Source organism: Pongo abelii, chromosome 16 (assembly GCF_028885655.2).
Source record: "Pongo abelii isolate AG06213 chromosome 16, NHGRI_mPonAbe1-v2.0_pri, whole genome shotgun sequence".
Lineage (NCBI taxonomy): Eukaryota > Metazoa > Chordata > Mammalia > Primates > Hominidae > Pongo > Pongo abelii.
In genome coordinates this window covers 76,495,379-76,517,118 of record NC_072001.2, presented here as the reverse complement: position 1 = coordinate 76,517,118, position 21,740 = coordinate 76,495,379, and the positions used below count along the sequence as shown (strand labels likewise).

General features: G+C 39.9%; 1 protein-coding gene across 19 annotated transcripts in view; it reads right to left on the bottom strand.

Moving 5' to 3' along the window:
* NEO1 (neogenin 1) overlaps window positions 1-21,740 on the bottom strand; it is a 252,634-nt gene that overhangs the window by 21,893 nt on the left and 209,001 nt on the right. For 5 of the 19 annotated variants that reach the window (XM_054531649.2, XM_054531653.2, XM_054531646.2 and 2 more), the window contains exons 15-22: window positions 20,569-20,763; window positions 14,646-14,741; window positions 11,270-11,493; window positions 11,048-11,186; window positions 8,951-9,058; window positions 7,511-7,705; window positions 6,807-6,839; window positions 3,309-3,377 (exon numbers count right to left, since the gene is read on the bottom strand). In XM_054531649.2, coding sequence (XP_054387624.2) covers window positions 3,309-3,377; window positions 6,807-6,839; window positions 7,511-7,705; window positions 8,951-9,058; window positions 11,048-11,186; window positions 11,270-11,493; window positions 14,646-14,741; window positions 20,569-20,763 — 1,059 coding nt within the window. The remainder of the gene's footprint in view (window positions 1-3,308; window positions 3,378-6,806; window positions 6,840-7,510; window positions 7,706-8,950; window positions 9,059-11,047; window positions 11,187-11,269; window positions 11,494-14,645; window positions 14,742-20,568; window positions 20,764-21,740) is intronic. The other 14 variants (XM_063716716.1, XM_024232579.3, XM_063716720.1 and 11 more) reach the window with 5 other exon arrangements.

Here is a 21,740-nt window from a genome sequence, read left to right as displayed (position 1 = left end):
GGGAGGCCGAGGCGGCTGGATCACGAGGTCAGAAGATCGAGACCATCCTGGCTAACATGGTGAAACCTTGTCTCTAATAAAAAATACAAAAAAATTAGCCGGGCGTGGTGGCGGTGCCTGTAGTCCCAGCTACTCAGGAGGCTGAGGCAGGAGAATGGCGCGAACCCGGGAGGCGGAGCTTGCAGTGAGCCGAGATCGTGCCATGCACTCCAGCCTGGGCGACAGAGCAAGACTCCGTCTAGGGGGGAAAAAAATCTCCTGAAGTGGTTCTCCTAACAACCTGGCTTATAAATTTATGCGTTTTTTTGTTTTTTTTTTGAGTCTCGCTCTGTTGTCCAGGCTGGAGTACAGTGGCACAATCTCCGCTCACTGCAAGCTCTGCTCCTCGGGTTCATGCCATTCTCCTGCCTCAGCCTCCCGAGTAGCTGGGGCTACAGGCGCCCGCCACCACGCCCGGCTAATTTTTTTTGTGTTTTTAGTAGAGACGGGGTTTCACAGTGTTTGCCAGGATGGTCTCGATCTCCTGACCTTGGGATCTGCCTGCCTCAGCCTCCCAAAGTGCTGGGATTACAGGCATGAGCCACCGTGCCCGGCCCAAATTTATGTTCTAATCCAAATTTACAGTCATTGTGGGAATCCCTTCCACAATGCCGGATTAACTGACCCTCCAACTTTGCTTCTTTCATTTTACAGACTACATCTAAGTACAGTGCTATATCTGGGGCTGATTTAGAAGGGATTAAGAGCCTATTCTACATTTGGTTCAATCATTTTTATCTTTCATTTATGAGAAAAAGGTAAGCAGACAGACAACTTAAACTGTACATACTGACCTTCAATAAAATAATGTTTTTATATTTGGGAAAGACCATGGTACTGGGGCCATTAAAATGGACCATACTGTTCATATTAGAGTAGGGCTTTCCATAACACTGTTATTAACAGCAGTGCTGAACTACAGGGTTGGGTACTTGGTAGGACAGGCATTGCAAATTAGAGGCTGGGGAGCTGAAGTATGGGAGGCAGGCAGAGGTTCTTTCCTGCATTTCACTGACAAATTCTCATTTACTCACATCTGACCTCTTGCGGATGAGCTGGACAAAAGCTTTCTTCTAAGATACAGCAAGAGTGAGCTGCCAAAGAACAGTCCTACCAGGGACAATATATATGCCATTTCTTTATGCCTCATCTGGACTACTATAACAGCTTCCTTTTTTTTTGAGATGGAATCTCACTCTGCTGCCCAGGCTGGAGTGCAGTGGCGTGACCTCGGCTCACTGCAACCTCTGCCTCCCGGGTTCAAGTGATTCTTCTGCTTCAGCCTCCTGAGTAGCTGGGATTACACATGCATACCACCACGCCTGGCCTGTAACAGCTCCCTAACCCCTCTTCCCTGACTTTATACTCTTAGCCCCCAACTGATTCTTCACTGCTATCAGAGTAATAATAGTTGATAATAAAAGATGGATGTCATAGTGTACCAGTGGTGTCAGATATTTCACATGTTATTTGTAGGATAAAGCTCATATTTCTTAGCACTGGTACTTGAGTTTTTGACAGGCTGATTCCAACCTGCATTTTCAACTCAATCTCTACCCTTTCTCTATGCAGTGTGACTCCTGGAGAGAGCAGGCTGTTTTATTAATATATTGCCATGCCTCTGCACACGCTGATATTGCTTCCTGGAATGTCCAATCCCTTTCTTGACATTTAGCAATCTTCTAGCACCCTTGAAGATCCGGGTTAGATGGCACCTCTTCTAGGAAGCTTTCCGTTTATCAGGTAGTTTGTTACTCACTCCTCTTGCTCCCACAGCTTGTCACATAGAACCTGCATCTTTAAAAACGTGCACGCGGGCCCCGGGCGTGGTGGCTCACGCCTGTAATCCCAGCACTTTGGGAGGCCAAGATGGGCGGATCACCTGAGATCAGGAGATCAAGACTAGTCTGGCCAACATGGTGAAACCCCGTCTCTACTAAAAACACAAAAATTAGCTGGGCGTGGTGGTGGGCGCCTGTAATCCCAGCTACTCAGGAGGCTGAGGCAGGAGAATCGCTTGAACCCGGGAGGTGGAGGTTGCAGTGAACCAAGATCATGCCACTGCACTCCAGCCTGGGTGACAGAGCGAGACTCCATCTCAAAAAAAAAAAAAACAAAACAAAAAACAAAAACCAAAAAAACATGCATGCATGAGTGAATACATAAATGAAAGAAAGACAAAGGAGTAATTACTTTTCTCACAGCCTTAAAAATTGTACTGTGGACACAATATAAATGTCACATACACATGGAGAAGAAGAAACTCATAAACAGAGTCCTAGAACCTGAAGCATAATTATTTCTGAAGGATGTTAAGTTTGTCTGGTTCTTTTAAGGCTGATTTCATTAAAGTCTGGGCAGTTCCACTTTTGATTTAAACAGATAGCTGGAGATTAAGACATCATCGTATTCCTACAATTAGACTATGAGTTACTAGAGGACAGGCGTTTCTCTCATATGTCTCTCTCTTCCACATGTGAAGAGACAGTAAGGGTCATTCCTAGTAACTACTTCTGTGGACACTTTGCCACTCTAGGTTCCCATGTCTGGTACAGGACCCACTGCTTTTTTAGGCTGAATGTGACAGTGGGAAAAGCACAATCAGAAATGAGAAGCCCTGGGTTTTGGTCCTGGGATTGCCATAATTAGCACGTGGCCCCAGGCACATTACTTCTCCACTGAGTTTCTGAATGTGTTAAATGAGAATAATGGTATCTGTTCCCCTGCTTCACCATGTTGTAAGAATCAATTGTGACTTCATGTGTGAAAGTAGCTTATATATGGTGAAGCTCTGTAAAGACGGGGGTGTCATCATTAAATTAGAAGGCACCAGCTCTCAGGATGGCTAGGAGAGTGGAAGAATTTTCTAGAATTGCTAAACTAAAAACACTGCAGTAAGTAGTAGCATTGGAAGAACTTAATGATTCTAAAAGCATTTGTTTGGCTTGTTTTGGATGGTGGCTAATCCCACCAGAGGGTTTATTTTTGAAAGCGAAACTCTAACTCTTTTCTAGAGGCAGTAGGCAACAGGATGAACAAATTGTTTAGGAATTAATCTTAAGTTGGATAACCGGGGAAACAATTTTATTTATGGGTCCTACGACGCATGGGCTTGGAGTAATTTGGCAAACACTTAAATCTAGTAATAAAAGAAAACAGGTTAATATGCTACAACCCACCACACACAAGCTATAAAGGACATTTCAAAAATTTAAGCAAAACTGCTTCATGTCCATAGTAAGCAAAAAATGCCATGGGAAGGGCTTTACCGCTCATTGGAGGTTTGTAGTCGGATCCTAGGTCTGGCAGCCGGCTTCCTTTCCCTCCAGACCCTGAGGCTAAAGGAGAAGAAATCATGTCAATAATGACCCCGCACATTTGGCGTGACAGTCCACTTCATAGCTAGGGAGTGTTTTAAACAAAAAACACAATTTTTAGTCTATTCTGTCCATGAGAAAATAAAGTAGCACGTAAATCACGGGAATCTATAGTCTATGTGTGGAAAGCAAACTAAGGTATAGCTTTCTATGTAATGAGGCATCTGAAAGACTGACACACTTGTCTCACAGCTGTGAGCTGACTGTCACTGCTGTTTAGAAGCTGGGACAGCAGGTGCTATTTCTCTAGCTTAGGAAACAGTTCCCAAAGGATTGCTCAGAGGACTTACAGCAAAAGTAGCTTTTCCTAGAAAAGGAACCAAGGGAACTAATTAGGTTAATGTCTACATTAAAGAACTATACTCTTCCAAGGGACCTGGCTATGTGGATACTAATACCTGACCTAGCAGGTGTTAGTATTGTTTAGATTCTTTTCTCAAATTACAAAGTTGTCCTTCTGAATATAAAGTTACCCTAAGCTAAGCAGGTGCAGGAAGGTAAATGGAAGTTCAAATCAGGTTCTCAGTTCCTGCTCAGTCACCTAAACATTCAGAGACTGAAAAAAAAAACAGTCTTCCTCCTAGTTGCTCAAAAAGACACTGTCTCCTAATCCATCATCAGGGAACATACTAAGTGAGGCTGCTGACCTCAGGCCTAGGACCACCCCAGAAGGAGGCCTCAGAAAGTGCAAATATCAGTTTTTTAAAAAATTCTTATACTTGGCCTTGAATTTTGCTCTTCACATTTATAGGAAAAGCTGCTTGGGAAAAGCAAATACGAGGAACTTTTTCCAATAAAGCAAAGGTGTCAATCTAAGGTTTATACCCAGAAAGCAATATCATACTTCTCCTGAAAAAGAGGTCTGAAAGAATTGCAAAGTAAAAGCTGTTTTATGAAGTTAACTATGAGGCTAATATAGCACATTGTTTAATAGACTGACAGCACTTCCATATTGCCTCCATCATATACAACTGTTTGACTTTGGGCAAGTTATTTATTCTTTTTGGGCCTCAGTTTTCTCATTGTAACACAGGCATAATAATGGTATCCACTTCACAAAGCTGTTGTGAGGATTAAATGGAAATTTAATACCATAAAATATTTTTAATACTGACTGACACATAGTAGATGTTCCACAAATGTTAACTACTCCTATTACAAGCATAAAAAATCTTCACAAAAGAGTATAATCTTCTCTTTACAGAGGCAGAGAGCATGAAGCTTCAAAAACCACTTATAAATGAGAGTTATTTCTACAAATAAAGCCTTACTAGAAATGTATAAACTAGGTGTTTCTGCAAAACATTAGAGCTAATGTCAAGTACTTCTATAAATTATCAGGAGAGAGATATATATATTCGATAAAATGAAAAAATTTAAATCTGAAGTTTGTGTATGCAGTTCATCTAACAGAATAAATCCAGTGACTAAAACAATGCTATGCTTCCAGAAACTGAAAACCTACCAAAAAAAGGTAACAGGAGTTCTTGGATATCCAAAAGGGCATATTCTAGAATTTACTCACAGTCCCTGGCCCTTTTTCAATTGTCCACACTTATTACTTTATCTCCTTACTTCTGATGCCATCATTTCTCCCAAATGACACACACCACAGATTAAGAGTCCAGTTGTTCCTCATATGCTTTTCACTATGACAAAGTCTAGCTGGTGGAGATGGCTTAGCACCTGCAAGGCTCTTCAGGTTTAAGTGTACTTAGTTGACAGCTAGGCTACATTTAAGCCAAACTATCCAGAGCATTGGATTATGTCCATAATTGTCAAAGAACACACATTGCTAACAAACTGGATGGTTTATATTCCTGTATTTCCCAACATTGTTTCTCTTGAATGTAAACTATGAACAAGAAATTCCAAGGATGAACCGAGCACCAAAAATATCAATGAGTAAAGAATTTTAAATACCAGAGGTGTCATGCAGCTAAGAATTGCACTCTGGTTATGGAATCAAGTGAGAAAACAATGAGCCCATTTATATTCTGTGCATATATATATTATGGGTATTTTTATATTCCTGCACTTTCACACAACAGAAAGTATGTTTGCAGTTTCTCCGCTGTACAGCAAAAGACTCACTGAATGCAAACACATTTCCAGAGTGTTTTGGAAAACTTGATACCTCAAGTTCTGACTCTTCCTTGCCATTAGCCAAGATCCAAATAACTTGCACTTCTAATAACTACTCTTAAACCAAGAAAGCAATCATTAAATTTACTTTTAATGTTCATTCTCAGTATGGAAAACATACTAGCATTAGCTGACTTCCTAGAGATAAAAATCACAAAGTATAGCTATCCCTCCACCATGGCAGTTACAGTGTAAAGACTATTGACAGATGGTTTCAAGAATGGTGACATGGAGGCCCCTGTTTCCTAAGTCCCCATTTCAATTATCACTATTATTATTATTTATTTACTTTTTTTTGAGACAGGGTCTCACTCTGTCACCTAGGCAGGAGTGCAGTGGTGTGATCATGACTCACTGCAGCCTCCACCTCCCAGGCTCAAACAATCCTCCCACCTCAGCCTCCGGAGTAGCTGGGACTATAGGTGCGCACCACCATGCCCGGCTAACTTTTTTTTTTTCCTATTTTTTGTAGAGGAGGGGGGTCTCACTTTGTTGCCCAGGCTAGTCTTGAACTCCTGGGCTCAAGTGATCCTCCCACCTTGGCCTCCCAAAGTGCTGGGATTACAGGCCTGAGCCACCGTACCCGGCCTAAGTTTTTATTTCAAATAGTTTTGATCCTCTTTTAATATGATCTTAAATATATGATATATTTAAGGGGAGAAATGAAAAAAGAGCTCTGAATTAAGTTTATGGTAACAGAATAAACAAAGCAGTAATTTAGTTCCAGAGAATCACAACATTTAGTAAGGTAAATTTGTGGATTCTTTGTGGGAAGAGGAAAATAGGGTATTCACTGAATGTGATACAACTTTCCACTTAAAGACACTAATAAAATTCTAGATGCTACAAATATAAACAATTGGTATGATCAAATATGAACAATTGCTACAAATATGAACAATTGGTATGATCGGTCTAATCATGACTTAAATGCCTATCGTTGTCACAGAACTTCAATATCTTAGCACAAAGGATGATCTGATCCACACTTAAGACCAATCTCCTACAGCTGCAGGACCAGTTTACTGGTTCAGTTTTCTTCTGCCAGCCTAGTTAGCTTCTACATAAATTCCCCAGCTTTTCAGAACATGGACTCAACTCTACTTTGGCCAATAAATGTGTGGCTTTTAACACATGGTGCTGATTTTTCAGGGAAAAAAAAAAAAAAAAAAAGAAACAAAAACCAAAAGCTAACAATAGGTCACAAAAGAAAGGAAAGAAAAGAGAGGCCATCTACTCATTTACCTTGATCATTAGGCATTTTATCAGAGGAGTCCGCTAACAGGCCAAGCACAGGGGAAGAAAAAACAAGAGCAAGGATCACAAGCTTTGAAGATGGGACAGGCAGAACTTTTTAAAGGAAAAAAATTAAAACCCCCACAAACTTCCAAACAAACTGAAACTTGACTTTAGTACTAACAGAATTTAAATTCATACAGGGCTTCTATAATTCCTTAGATTCAGTCCCCAGTTAAATTTTATTAGGCTAGCCTCACTTAGTTCAGTGCTTTATCTTCATTTTCTTATCTAGGGATTTATTTAAAAGGTGCTTTTTAGTCTCTTTTTCTCTGTAACATCCACAAATAAGTCTTTCAGGTTAACAGCCTGCCTGAGTTGAACCATCCATCACAAGAACACACTACTATTTCTCTATATGGGAACCAAAAGAATCACATCTGATCTGACCGGTAAAAACTTTTAGATCACTGCAATTCATCTGCCCCAAATAGCCTGGAGCCAATGTCCTCTTTTATATGATATGTTTAGGCTGGTAACCCAGGGAGCACTGAATTGGTGGTCAATGAGTAGGTGAGGAATCATTCTGGGATAAATCTTCACATCATGGCTCACCAGCTCATCATTAAGACTTCATATATTATCCACAGACTCTATATGCTCAAGTGATAGTGTCAGACACACAACAAAACCCTCAGCTTGGGGAGCATTACCTTTAGGTGTTCTGAATTGGACAGCTTCAGACATGGGTCCCATGCCCTTTGAGTTCCGTGCCTGGATTTTGAAGTAGTATGGTGTGTCAAGAGTTAACTCTTGTATCTGGTGAGTCAGTCTGTTTCCCACAACAGGCTCAATAACCCAGTCATGTATCTCTGCATTCACATCTGTACTGTAATATATGATGTAACCTGTCCAAAAGAATTAATGGGAAAAGAAATCTCACTCCTGCTTTTCCTTTTGCCTTCAGTAAATCAATAAATACCTATTACATCATATGCATATTATAGCATAATATTTGAATAATGTACCCTCAAGGGTCTACAATTAAAATAATGCAGTTTTGAAAACCAGGAATTGCCTGACAGGCTGTTTTAGCTCTTACCAGTGTGATCTCCTAGGAACTCCTGGGCAGAGCCACAGTGAACTGTCACCTGATACTTCCACCAGGGGGCACTTAATTCCCACACTGAGAAGGGAAGCGTCACAACCATGAATCTATCTGACCCACAGCAAAAGGGCACTGCGCTGTTGCCGGTTTTAAAAGACAAAGTAAAATGTAATCTAAGTCAAGTCATGATTCATTCTTTCACAAAAGAGGCAAAGTCAAAACCTAAAAAAATGACATAAAGACCAGGGTGTATGGAAAGAGATTCCTACTGAAAGCAAGAAGCAGGACAGTGCTAAGAAACACTTTCCATTTCCTTAGGCCACCTATTCATACAAAGGAACTTCAGGGCAAACCCCAGTTCCTCAGCACACATCTACATGGGGCAGAGGCGCTAAAGGAAGTAAGAGCAGCTGAACCCTATCAGGCTTCCCTCCCTGACAAGGCTGAGGAAGGCAGAGTGTCCCCTCTACTGTGGAAGGTTTTCCTCTGAAAGTACAAGGAAAAAATTCCAGGTCCCTACAAAGGCCTAGGCCAGTTCACACTTTTAACTCTAAGAGCACAGGTACTTGAAGCAGCAGGTCTCCGGGGGGTGGGGCAAAGGAATTAAATATCTAATGGGCCTTTGTGTGTGTGTGTGTGTGGCTTCAGGGTACAAGAGCAGAATCTCTGTTTATTTGGTATCACACTACAGAACCAGGGAGGGGGTATATGGTTCTGAAGCTGTCCATCTAGGCAGAGACAGAGAAGAACAGCTTTTCTAAGGAAAATAAATGTTTACAAAGTCCCACTATAGCCAAAGGCTGTCTAGTGCCTCATATCCCCGGACTGCAGTCAGAACCACCAACAGGCAACCCATTTTATGCCGCTATGGGCGACCAGCACAGCCTCGCCCCAATTTCAAGGACCATCATGACTCACACCTTCCCATAAAATGACCAAGCCAGCCTTCAGACTCCCACTTCTCCCAGCAACAAGGTACTCTCCTGGAATACTCCTGTCAGGCAGGAAGAGGGCACAAAGAAATGCACACTTGATTGCATCTTACCTGTAATTTTGCCATTGGCTTCGGAGGGAGGCTGCCAATTCACAATTATGGTCTTAGGTTTCCCCTCTTTACTCACAACAGTCACATCCTTGGGTGGAGAAGTCGGAACTACAAAATAACAATATTTTTAATAATTTCTGTCCATTTCAAATTAGTTCACTATTTCTTCAACCTTTTCCACTTATAAGGCAAAATAAAGGGCACAAGGCAAAAAAGATAAAGCTTCCGGCTTCAAAGAAATCACAGTTTGTCTATCAAAAGTTCCAACAAAAAGAAGAATATGCAGAGTACCAAAGAGGAAATATCACACTATGAAGATACAGAATTGGCATCTTGGCTGGGAGTCAGGGATAAACAGGATAATTAGGTAGGAAAGTCAAGTGGCATTTGTACCAAGTACCTACTGTATACCAGGTAACGTACACATAGTATCTCACTTAATATTTGTAGAAAATTTGAAAGGTAGTTATCACCATCTCTGCTTTATGGATCAGGACATCAAAAAATTAGAGAAGTTATGTAATTTGTCCAAGATGACTTTTTCCCTGTCACACTGGATTATTTTGTTAGACTACTGTAAATTGTAAAACAGTTTTCTCTCTCATTTATAGTTGGCTCTCCAAACTAAATATAGCTGTTTTTTTTTTTGAGATGGAGTCTTGCTCTGTCACCCAGGCTGGAGTGCAGTGGCACAATCTCGGCTCATTGCAACCTCCGCCTCCTGGGTTCAAGTGATTCTTATGCCTTACCCTACCGAGTAGCTGGAATTACAGGTGTGCACCACCACATCCGGCTAATTTTTGTATTTTTAGTAGAGATGGGGTTTCGCCATGTTGGCCAGGCTGGTCTTGAACTCTTGGCCTCAGGTGATCCGCCTGCCATGGCCTCCCAAAGCACTGGGATTACAGGTGCGAGCCACCACTCCCAGCCCCAAATATAACTTTTAAAAGCCCTATTTCTTCAAAGAATAGATGATTTACAGATTAATATTTTTCACTATGAGTTTATTCTACAAACATACTGCCAACTATTGAGGTTACAGCTCTTAAGTGAAGCTGTTCGTTTATGCAACAGGACAATATGTTTCCTGTGTTTCCATGTGATAGCTGAAAACTTTTAACACACTAGTAGGAAAATGAGCAAATTAAGCACATCCTTAAATTTACTCAACTCTTCCTAAAATACTAGAATTCTCTTAGTATAAAATGTAAGGAAGCCTGGTGAAATGCAAATATCCTAATGGAAAACACAATCTCATTTGTTAGCTAATGGGTTGGGATTGAAGTAGAAACATTTTCTTAAAATGGTTGGCAAAGAAAGCAAACTCAAGGTCTATTTAAACTTTCATGCCCTGTATTTCTAACTCTTCAAATCCAACCCTTTTCTCTGTACGAAGTCCAACGAACTGTGCAGAAGACAAAAAGACACTGAGGCCAAGCCCAGTTTGTGGAGAATTTATAACTCCATTTTTTCATTATTCATATAGGGGAGAAATAGGAGGCCAAAATAGACAGAGATTTGAAATGGTTATGCATATCCCTAGACTAGGAAAGCCCAGGGGGTAGCAGAAAGGGATGTCTAAAAGTCAGCAAAAACCAAACAGAATCTCAAACCCAGATAGCCTGTTCTCTCTTTAATTTGCTTAGTCATCTTTTCCCTCTCTTGTCCACTTACAAAGACCTTAAGGATTATTTCAGTGGAAGATTTTATAAGACGCTAATTTGCTTGCAAGCAAACTGCAGAGGCAGCTTTGGGGTCACCTAGCAAAGTGTTCAGGCTCCAAGCAAGCATGGCATTGGAACTGCTTGGTCAAGGACAGTTTTCTATCTCAGTTCACCAGTAAAGCAGGATTAATGGCAATAATCCCTTACATCTACCCAGTGCTTTGTAATTTATCATGTTTTCCCTGTAGTATCCTGTTATTTGCTAATGTTCTTGTTCAGTAATTAAAAAAACACAACTTGTCAGCTGAAATAGCAAACAGTGAATTTCAAATGTAGTTGCTCACTGTGCTTTGTAAATATGTCAATTCATGCACTCAATTCTTTCCTTGGGAAGTAAAAGCAGCCATATGACATGGCTTCTGACAACACATACCTAATTCAAAGGTGGTCCCATGGGCTGTCATACTCCATGTGCTTGATCTTCGACCTTTGGTCACCATCACTGAGAATTCATAGAGTGTATTCGGCTTTAAACCAGTCACCAAATAACTCAAAGTGGTTGCATTTGCATTCTGAAAAAAACATGAATTGAGAACTTTAAAATTAGAAAATATCAATGATTAGCTTTTTTCAGCCAGGGCAAATGTGTCAGTACCTTGTACTTGGTGTTTGCTGGGATGTTGGTTTTCCATCGGACGGTGTAGTATCGGGAGTCTGTAATCTTCTGGTGCTTGGGCAGCGAGTTGTCTGCCCACGTAATCCTTATGGTGTCATGACTCAGAATGGAAGCCTGAACTCCCACTGGTGGCATCATGGGAGTGGGATCTGGCACTGGAGTGTATGGAGCATTAATAACAAATAAATCAACTTCAGAAGTGTCTGAGCAGAAAATAATTTGAAAAGGGAAGTGGCATTTTAATGTAAACAAAAATAAAATAAAAGGGAAATGCAGGGTAATATAATGGAATGAAAGGTGAGAAATGGAGAAAAAGAAAGAAAATTCGGAGTTAATAGATAACCACCATTCATTTAAAAGACTATTTCCACTTGTGTTCCTTCAGGAAAAAATTACAGAAAAATGTTAAGAGAAGCAGTAATAAACTACATTCTCTACTGCATTCTACAGGCATATTAAAATGTTATAATCCAGTGATTATATTAATGTATTCATGCTTGAATTTTCTTAAAACAACTTGAAAATTCTACCTCCTGTTCAAAAAGACTCATGAGGCCAGGTGCAGCGGCTCATGCCTGTAATCCCAGCACTATGGGAGGCAGAGGTGGGCAGATCACCTGAGGTCAGGAGTTCAAGACCAGCCTACCCAATATGGTGAAACCCTGTCTCTACTAAAAATACAAAAATTAGCTGGGCATGGTGGCAGGTGCCTGGGGTCCCAGCTACTCGGGAGGCTGAGGCACGAGAATCGCTTGAATCTGGGAGGTGGAGGTTGCAGTGAGCTGAGATTGCACCACTGTACTCCAGCCTGGGTGACAGAGCAAGACGCTGTCTCAGAAAACAAAAAAAACCAAAAACCAAAAAGGCTCACAAAGACAAAAACTGCTTTTAGAATCAGGGGTACAATTTCTAAACAAGCAATACAAAGCTCATGGTTTGAGATTTCAGTGAATGTGGCTGAATTTTTGGGACAAGAGTTATCTGTGCATATCACTATTCATGTAAGGGTCCAACTCTCAAACCTGAGTCTTGAATGTCAGCCATGGGTATTGAGGGTATCTGATACCCAGAAAGGGTCAAGTTCAGACCTCCTGATGTCCTGGGTCTAACGGCAGTACAGTGACATAGCTGACACTCAAATAAAGCAAAAGGAACTCAAGGGTGTACTCTTCCTTCAGGAAAGGTAAGCTGACACCATGCTGGACTATCTACCATAGTTTCTTCCACAGAGTCAGAGAACAACCCAGTGATGAATTCCCATCAGTTAAGGGAAATGCCATGGTTATCAGAGTTCCAAGTAACAAACTTCACAAACTTTAGAAATCAGAGTACTGTACAGTACTTATTTGATGGAAAGTCTACACTCATGGAGCTGTCCTGTGCCATACACAATAGACACTTTCTCTGAGGCCAGAAAAAGCACAAAACCACCATGCACCATGGGCCCAGGGCAATACAGCAGAATCCATATGGGCTTTCCCAATCCATGCTTAGGTTTTCTAAGTTTACACATACTGATTTAAGTTCGCAGTTTACAATGGGTTTCTCACATAGTCATGGTGACTAGCCCTTATTACTCAAAATGTGGAATGGCATGGACCTTGTTTATGAATAATTGCTAAGCTAAAGTAATAGTCTCCATTTGTGTATTTCCTGCGCAATGAGGACTAAAAATAACAGAGGAGCAGCATACATTATATAACCAAGAGCTTTGTTCAAAGTTTGGCAGGACACATACCAATTAGTTACAGAAAATGCACCTTCAGGTGTAGAAGTCATTAGAATTCTTGTAGAAATTTTGTTTCTTATATGTAGCAACCCTTAGAAAACATATCTAGATTACATGACTTAGGAACATTTTCTTGTATATTTCTAGCCAGTAGGCTATATTTTTAAGCCACACAAAAGGAAGTAATCTCAAATTTGTTTTTTACTATTATAGCCTGATTTTAGAAAGTAGCAGACCACTTATTTAAATACTTTTTCACTTAATTTTTTCTCCTTTTTGTAATACTAAAGCTATTTCTAAAAGAAATTATAAACTGTAAGCATACAGAAGACAGAACAGAACTACTAAATGCGTAGTAGTCTTAAATAGAAGCTTAAAAAAAAGGACAGAGAATATTAGGCCCCCTGATGTTCTGGGTCTAATGGCAGTAGAGTGACATAGCTCACACCCAAATAAAGCAAAAGGAACTCAAGGGTGTACTCTTCCTTCAGGAAAGGTAAGCCTTCCTTAAGAATGTTACCAAATCTGCACAATTATGCAATGTATCCAGCAGATATCACTGGACAATACAGAATCAAAATTTTGGGAAATAAATGAAAAAGAACATTTCCGAAAATAAATTCTTTGGTTTCCAGTGCCCTTTTTAAAAATTTATAACTCTAACATATTTACTTCAATAAACTTTCTCTTTCAGATCTAAATTAGATGTCATATATCTATAGAAAAATTTACATGACGTGTATATTACTTTATTTTAGAGATTTTTGTTTGTTTTGTTTTTTGAGACAGTCTCGCTCTGTTGCCTAGGCTGGAGTGCAGTGGCACGATCTCGGCTCACTGCAAGCTCTGCTTCCCGGGCTCATGCCATTCTCCTTCCTCAGCCTCCCGAGTCGCTGGGACTACAGGTGCCCACCACCACACCTGGCTAATTTTTTGTATTTTTAGTAGAGATAGGGTTTCACTGTGTTAGCCAGGATGGTCTCAATCTCCTGACCTCAGGATCTGCCTGCCTCGGCCTCCCAAACTGCTGGGATTACAGGCATGAGCCACTGCGCCCGGCCTTTAGAGATATTTTAAGTAGATAATTCAAAGAAAAACAATGAATATTTGGTCTCATTTATAATAAATGTATAACTGATCAAATGGATAGTACCTCTGACCTTATACCCAAGCTTACAAAAGGCACATAGAAAAACACTTTCCTAACCAACTCAGGTGGCTAGTAACCAAATGATGTTGGGTTCATGAATCACATGCATTTATTGCCACCGTCAGTAACCTACATTTTTTGTTTTTGACTCACTTTAGTTTCAACTCACATGCCCAAAAGATGGAAAATCACTTTTAATTATCTAAAAACTCTGCTTTCCACATCCTAACAGATTAAAAACATATGTATATATCTACACAGAATGGCTTATGTGGCAGAATTAGTATCTTCCAAAAAAGCAAAACAGAAATTAACAGAACTTTCCATGCTGAAAGCCCACTTTCCCATTTGAAGTCAGCACCCGAAACTGCCATACGCTTTTTCTTCACTAACACCTATGGGATAGGCCTCATGCCAATATTCTGCCTAAGCTGCTGGGAAAAGTGCTGGAGACTAGGAAAGATAGGATACCTTACCTGTGTGAGGCCTGGTCACAGCACTCTCGTACAGGGGGATGCCTTCACCCACGTTATTAAATGCTTTCAGGGTAATCACATAGTGAGAGCTGGGATCTGAAGAAAAGAAACACACATAAAAAAAATGCTCACTACAGAATTTTAAAAATTCAAGGGTGGCTGTGCATAATCTTAACCACAGAAGAATTCAAGAAAGACAACTTTAAAATTTTTTATGGAGGATTATTTCAGGGTGTGGGGAGATATGAAGATGGAAGCACACACAGTACAGAAAAACTCGCTGGGACCAACTTCCTGGATTTAGTCTCAGTAGAGGAGGTGGGCTGTGTTTGAATTCTCTGTCGGTCTCTCCTATGGTTTAATGATGTTCAGGGTATGGTGTAGGGCTTGGCTGAGAATGAAGAGATAAGATTTAATGTGCTGAAGCCTATAGATGGAGCTTGGAATTAAACAAACCCCTTTCATTCCTGGAAGGACAGCGATGGGAACAGACAAGGTAGAGAAGGAGGAGATAAACTGTTAATTCAGTAAGTGCTCAATGTCCTTGACTCTCCAAGTGGCCTCCAAATCCAGAAACGGACAAACCTTACCTAGCCATCATGCCTCATGAGCCATGCCTCATGTGGCTCAAAAGCTTAAAACAGCTGCTTTTCTTGGCGGCCCACCCACTCCCTAGATTGCCACTAGAGGGCAACAAATAGAGGCACCTGGTCTTCCTGTGTCAGAACTGACAACAAATGGAATCAGTAAGACTTACTTCATGACTGGCAAGGAAAAAGTGCTTTGGGCAACATAGTAGATAGTAGTGTCATTCACTGAGATTGGGAAAAGGGGCAAGAGCAACCATGATACACATGTGCAAGGCTTGATTCTAGGTCCTCTTCTATTCCCACTCTTTGCTCTCACCCTATACACTTTCATTCATTTCCTTAGCTTTGATTAGCATGTATGTGTCATCAATTACAAATACAGATCTCTAGTCTGGATCTTTCTTATGAGCACCAGACCTTTATGTTCAATTGTCTGTTGGCATTTCCTCTTGGGTGTCTGAAATCTTTCCCTTCCCACCCTGCCTCCAGCTTCAGACCGGCTCCAGTGTCTCCTGGTTTAGTAAACGACACTACCACCAACCCTGCTGTTCAAGCCAGAAACCTGGGAGTTATTAAGACCTCCTTTTCCCTCATCCCCTCCAGACAAACAATAAAGTTTTGTTGAATCTACTACTTGTCTTCTCGCACCACTCTTTGCCTAGTTCTCTGTGCTCCATCATTACTGGCCACTTTTCAGTTCACTGAGCACTATGTTCTTTCCAACACGGGGCCTTCTCGCTTGCAGCTGCTCCCATCCCACTCTTCCTGTTTACCTAGGTAAGCGCCTATTCATCTGAAAGGGCTCATTCCACACTGGACTAGCCTCTCTAGTTACACAGCCCATTTCTCTCCCTTAGCACCATGAACAATTTCAATTATTTTTGAATTGTATTATTTCTAATAATTGTGAGCACGTCTGTCTCATTCTCTGCTCTATCTCTAGCACGGTGTCTGGGATATTGTAAGTGTTCATTAAATATTTGCTGATTGAGCAACAGGTTTGAGGGAGAAGGCATTAACTTTAATTTTGGGCCAGATGGAATATGAGATATATCCAGGTGCAGATACCCAGTAGGCAGATGTTTATATGGATCTGAAGGTCAGGGGAGAGTTCCAGGCTGATGAATAGATGAATTGCTAACTGCATTTCTCCACCTCTCACTTGCTTCTTTTACTCAACATCCTATGCATCTTAGATCTATCTAGGTCAATAATTATAACTCAAGCTTATTTTACTGTACACTGCATCAATTTTTTTGCTACTCTGCAATATGCACTCCATTTTCTAATAAATTCTATCTGCTTACTCTCTTCTGCACATGCAGCACTCCTCTCATCTCTCTGTTTCAAATGCTATTTTGATTCTATCTTTCAAGCTCAGGTGTTTCTTCCCTGACTGCTCTGTGTCTTGCTAGCTCTCCCTTCTCTGAACAAAATTCACGTCAACTCACTTCATTGTTTCTTGTGTTTTCTTTTTGTTCTGTTAGACTGAAAGCACCTGAAGGTCAAGGACCATGTCCTGTCAATACTGCAAAAGAGTTTCACGTCAGTAGTTGCATAAAGGAAACAGTATGAGGCTGGTCACTATAGGGACATTTTTTTTTTTTTCCCCCAGACAAGGTCTTGCTGTGTCACCCAGCTGGAGTACAGCGGTATAATCAGGACTCACTGCAGCCTTGACCTCTAGGGATCAAGCGATCCTCCCACCTCAGCCTCCCAAGTAGCTGGGACTAGAGGCACACGCCACCATGCCTGGTTAATTTTTTAAATATTTGGTAGAGATGAGGTCTCAATATGTTGCCCAAGTTGGTCTTGAACGTCTGGGCTCAAGCGATCCTCCTGCCTTAGCCTCCCAAAGTGCTGGGATTAGAGGTGTGAGCCACTGCGCCTGGCCAGACATTTTTATTCTACCAGCAAAGCTTTCCTTTTGCTAACAATTGTCTTAAAAGATGTTCATGTGGGGATACATTTCCTAGGTTAACTGTACTGTTTCTTCCTTGTAAGGAAAAAGATAAAGACTACTTGTTTTTTTGAATATTTAAATCCCAGCTTATTTTTTAACAGAAAGGATGAATATAACTCGTCTGTTAGGCACTTGAAGTTGTTCTTAGAAAAGATGTTTACAAAGAAACGATCTGAATGAAAATTTGGTCAGGGCAGATTTTAATTTTAGAAACAAGTGTTTCAAAAAAGATCTATAATGATAATCCAATTTGGAAAAGTAATTATACCTAACAAAATAAATTATTTATTATAAAATATAAATATTTCGCAAATTCTTTTGCTTTTAAAATCAACAATGAGGCTGGGTGCGGTGGCTCATGTCTGTAATCCCAGCACTTTGGAAGGCTGAGGTGGGTAGATCATCTGAGGTCAGGAGTTTGAGACCAGCCTGGGGCAACATGGTGAAACCCCGTCTCTACCAAAAATACAAAAATTAGCTGGGCATGGTGGCGCAAGCCAGTAATCCCAGCTACTCAGGAGGTTGAGGCAGGAGAATCATTTGAACCCAGGAGGTGGAGGTTGCAGTGAGCTGAGATCGCACCACTGCCTCCAGCCTGGGCGACAGAGTGAGATGCTGTCTCAACAACAACAACAACAACAAAAAATCAACTATGAGGTCTAATTAGCATACAATAAAATGTATCCATTTAAGTGTACATTTAGAGTTTTGACAAATATATATACCTTGCATAATAACCACCAAAATCAAGATATAGAACATTTCCAATACTCCAAGAAGCTCCCTAGTGCCCTTGTAGTTGATTCCTACCACCCCTGGTTCCAGGCAACCACTGATCTCGCTTTGTCACTATAGATAAATTCTGCCTTTTTTGTAATTCACAAAATATAACAGTTTTGACTTCTTTGCTCAGCATGTTTGCGAGATTAATTTCTGTTGTGTCTTGATAGCCTATTAATTGCTGAGTAGTACTCCAGGGATATATTACGATTTACCACTTACCTGTTGATGAAAATTTATTTCCCCTTGTTCATAAAGTTACTATGAACATTGTATGTAAGTTTTTACACAGACATGTATTTTTATTTCTTTTAATTAATTATCTACATGTGGGATTACTGGGTTATAACTTTACAGGAAACCTCTAAACTGTTTTCCAAAGTGGTTGTACTGTCAAACATTCCCACCAGCTAGTATGAACATTCTAGTTCTGTATCCTTGTTGATATTTGTTATTGCCAGTCTACTAATGTTTAGCAATTCTAGCGGGTGTGCAATAGTATTTCATTGTGGGTTTAATTTGCATTTTCTGATGATTAATGTTGCCGAGCATCCTTTCATATGGTTATTGTCCACTCATATATTTTCTTTGGTATAGTGTCTGTTCAAATCTCCTGCCCACTTTTTATTGCGTTGCCTTATTATTGAGTTGTAAGAGTTTTTATATATTTTGGACTCAAATTCTTTGTCAGATATTTAAATGGTGGGTATTTTCTCCAAGTTTGTGGCTTGCCTTTTCATTTTATTGGTATCTTTCTAAAAGTAGAAGTTTTAAAATTTTGATGAAATCCAATTTATCAATTTTTAAATTTTATGATTTGTGCTGTTTTACAACCTAAGAGGTCCTTGCCTATCTCAAAGTCATAAAGATTTTTTCCTATGCTTTATTCTAGAATTGTTGTCCCAAAGTCATTTGGGTCTTGCATTTAGGTCTGTTTTTGCATATAGTGTGAAGACAAGGGTTAAAGTTCCTTTTCTTTCTCATATGGATATCCAGGTATTCCTACATCTTTTGTTAAAAAGATTGTCTTCTCCCCACTAAATTATCTAAGCCGCTTTTCCAAAAACCAACTGACTATATACATATGGATCTATTTCTGGACTCTATTCTGTTCCACTGATGTATAACATCTACCTTTACAATACCACCACTATGTCTCAATTATAAGAAGACATGAAATCAGCTAGTACGGGTCTTCTAATTTTATTCTTTAAAAAGTTGGCTATTCTAGTTCCTTTGATTTTTCATAAAAATTATTAGAATCAGCTTATCAATTTCTACAAAAAAGCCTATTGGGACTTTTCTTGGACTGCATTGGGGAGAACTGTCACCTTAGTAATATCACGGCTTCTAACCAGTGAACATGGTATCTTCATTTAAGTATTCTTTAATTTCTCTCAGTAACAATTTTCTATTTTCAGTGCACAGATACTACATACATTTCATAAGTCTGCTCCTGCGTACTTCATATTTTTTGATGCTATTCTAAGTGGTATCGTTACTTTAATTCCAATTTCCAACTGCTTATTATTAGTATATGGAGATACAACTGTTTTTATATATTCACTTTGTATCTTGTGGCCTTGCTAAATTCACTTATAGTTTTAGTGACCTTTTTGTAGATTCCTTAGGATTTTCTACCCCAGTTACAACGAACAGATATAGTGACCAGATATTGGTTTCCAAAATCATTTTACTGTTTTTGTATATTCATTTTGTATCTTGTGGCCTTTTTGTAGATGCCTTAGGATTTTCTACCCTAGTTACAATGAACAGATATAGTGCCCAGATATTGGTTTCCAAAATCATTTTTCATAAAATAAATCAGGGTTCCTTAGAGAAATGGCTGGTTCCAGGGCCGAGGCTAGCGAAATACCAGATGAGCCACGAACATCTTACTATGTTGTCAAAAAGGACGAAAGTGCTCAAAGAAAGATGGAAGATGTCAAATTGACACAGGAACCAGTTATAAAAAGATTCCTATTGGCCATTCTCTTCATGGAGGTGAAAGAAAGTTCTTCCTTTTCATAGGATGTTAACACATGTAGAGGAAATATGGAATTAGAAAATCACCACTGGGGAAACACCATTCTAATAACTGTTACTACAGATGCTGAAACTAGGGAGTGAAAGTGTAATGGGAAACAAGATGTTTATAAAGACTCAAAGTATCTCATCCACAAGATACTTTTAATTACCAAGGAAAAAAATAACAATTTTATAGCAGGAAAATGTGGCAGATACCATTTTAGCCAACTGATTAAAGTTAACATCATTATCAATATAGGCTGTAATGTGCCTCCTGATATGATGCACTGACAGAAACCCAACACTTCTACCCTATTCCTTCCAAAAATGCAAAACCTGAATGTAATGAGGAAATATTAAGCCAAGTCTAAATTGAGGGGCATTCTGCAAAATATAGATGTAAATGTGGTTAAATGTTAACATTTGGGGAATTCAGGTGAATAACATAGAGAAATTACTTGTACTATTTTTGCAATTTTCTTGTAAAAATAAAAATATTACATAAAAGGTTAAAAGAAAGGAATCTCCCACACAATTAACTTTCTCTACTTAGCAAACATACCCAGATTTTCAATGGTGTAATAGCGCTGTTTATAGTCCACTTTGATGGTCTGGGCATGAGGGCTGCCAATGCCATAACCAATGGCGTAACCTCTGACCACAATGTTCTGATTCTCTGGAGGAGTCCAGCTCACTACGATGCTAGTGACGAGCGGGCGTACGTGAAGAGAGCTAGGCACTTCAGGAACACGAGTTTCTGGGAAGGAAAAGTGGAAAAGCAAGATGAGATATACTGTCCTTTAAAATATCTCACCATCCTCGCGGAATGGTGTTTAGCCTCCTACCACAGTATTTGGGGCTAAGTTTTTTACATTATGCCTAAGAGTTTAAAGAGAATCTGTATGTATAGTGAAATACATCCCATGATTTTACTGCATTCTAAGAAAAAAAAAAAAAAAAAAGACCTGAACAGCTTTAAATACAAGACACTGCAATATTAATTTGGAAGGGAAAACAAAGAGATACAAGAACCTCTTCTGCCCCAATGGAGAAAAATAAATTGCCTTTCAATAGTTACCATCTCTCTTGGTCCCACATCCCATTCCCAAACTCTACCAGGTGGAATGAGAAAGGCATAAACTGAGTAGTTGGAAGCCTGTTGTTAACAGGTGTTTAAGCATCACACTATAGCAATAGCACCAATTATTTACTCCCCTAAGTAGTATGATAAGTCAGAAAACATGAAATTTTAGAGCCGCAGTTGATTCAATTGGTGAAAGACTAAAAGGCTTACAAAGGAGGAAATTTACATGCTCTTTCACATACACTGTTTTCAGGGTATAAATTACTACCTTAATTTACAAATTAGTAAACTGAGGCCAGGTATGGTGGCTCATGTCTGTAATCCCAGCACTTTGCAAGGCCAAGGAGAAAGAATCACCTGAGCCCAGGAGTTCAAGACCAGCTTGGGCAACATAGTGAGACCCTGTCTCTAAAAAAAAATAGCTAGGTGTGTTGGCACACACCTGTGGTCCCAGCTACTCAGGAGGCTGAGGTGAGAGGATCATGCTTAAGCATGGGAGGTCGAGGCTGCAGTGAACCATGACTGCACTCCAGACTGGGTGAGAGTGTGAGATCCCTTTTCAAAAAAAAAAAAAAAAATTAGTAAAATGAGACTTGGAACAAGAACTCAGGTCTTTTGCCTCCCAAGTCCAGCACCTATCACTGATAAAG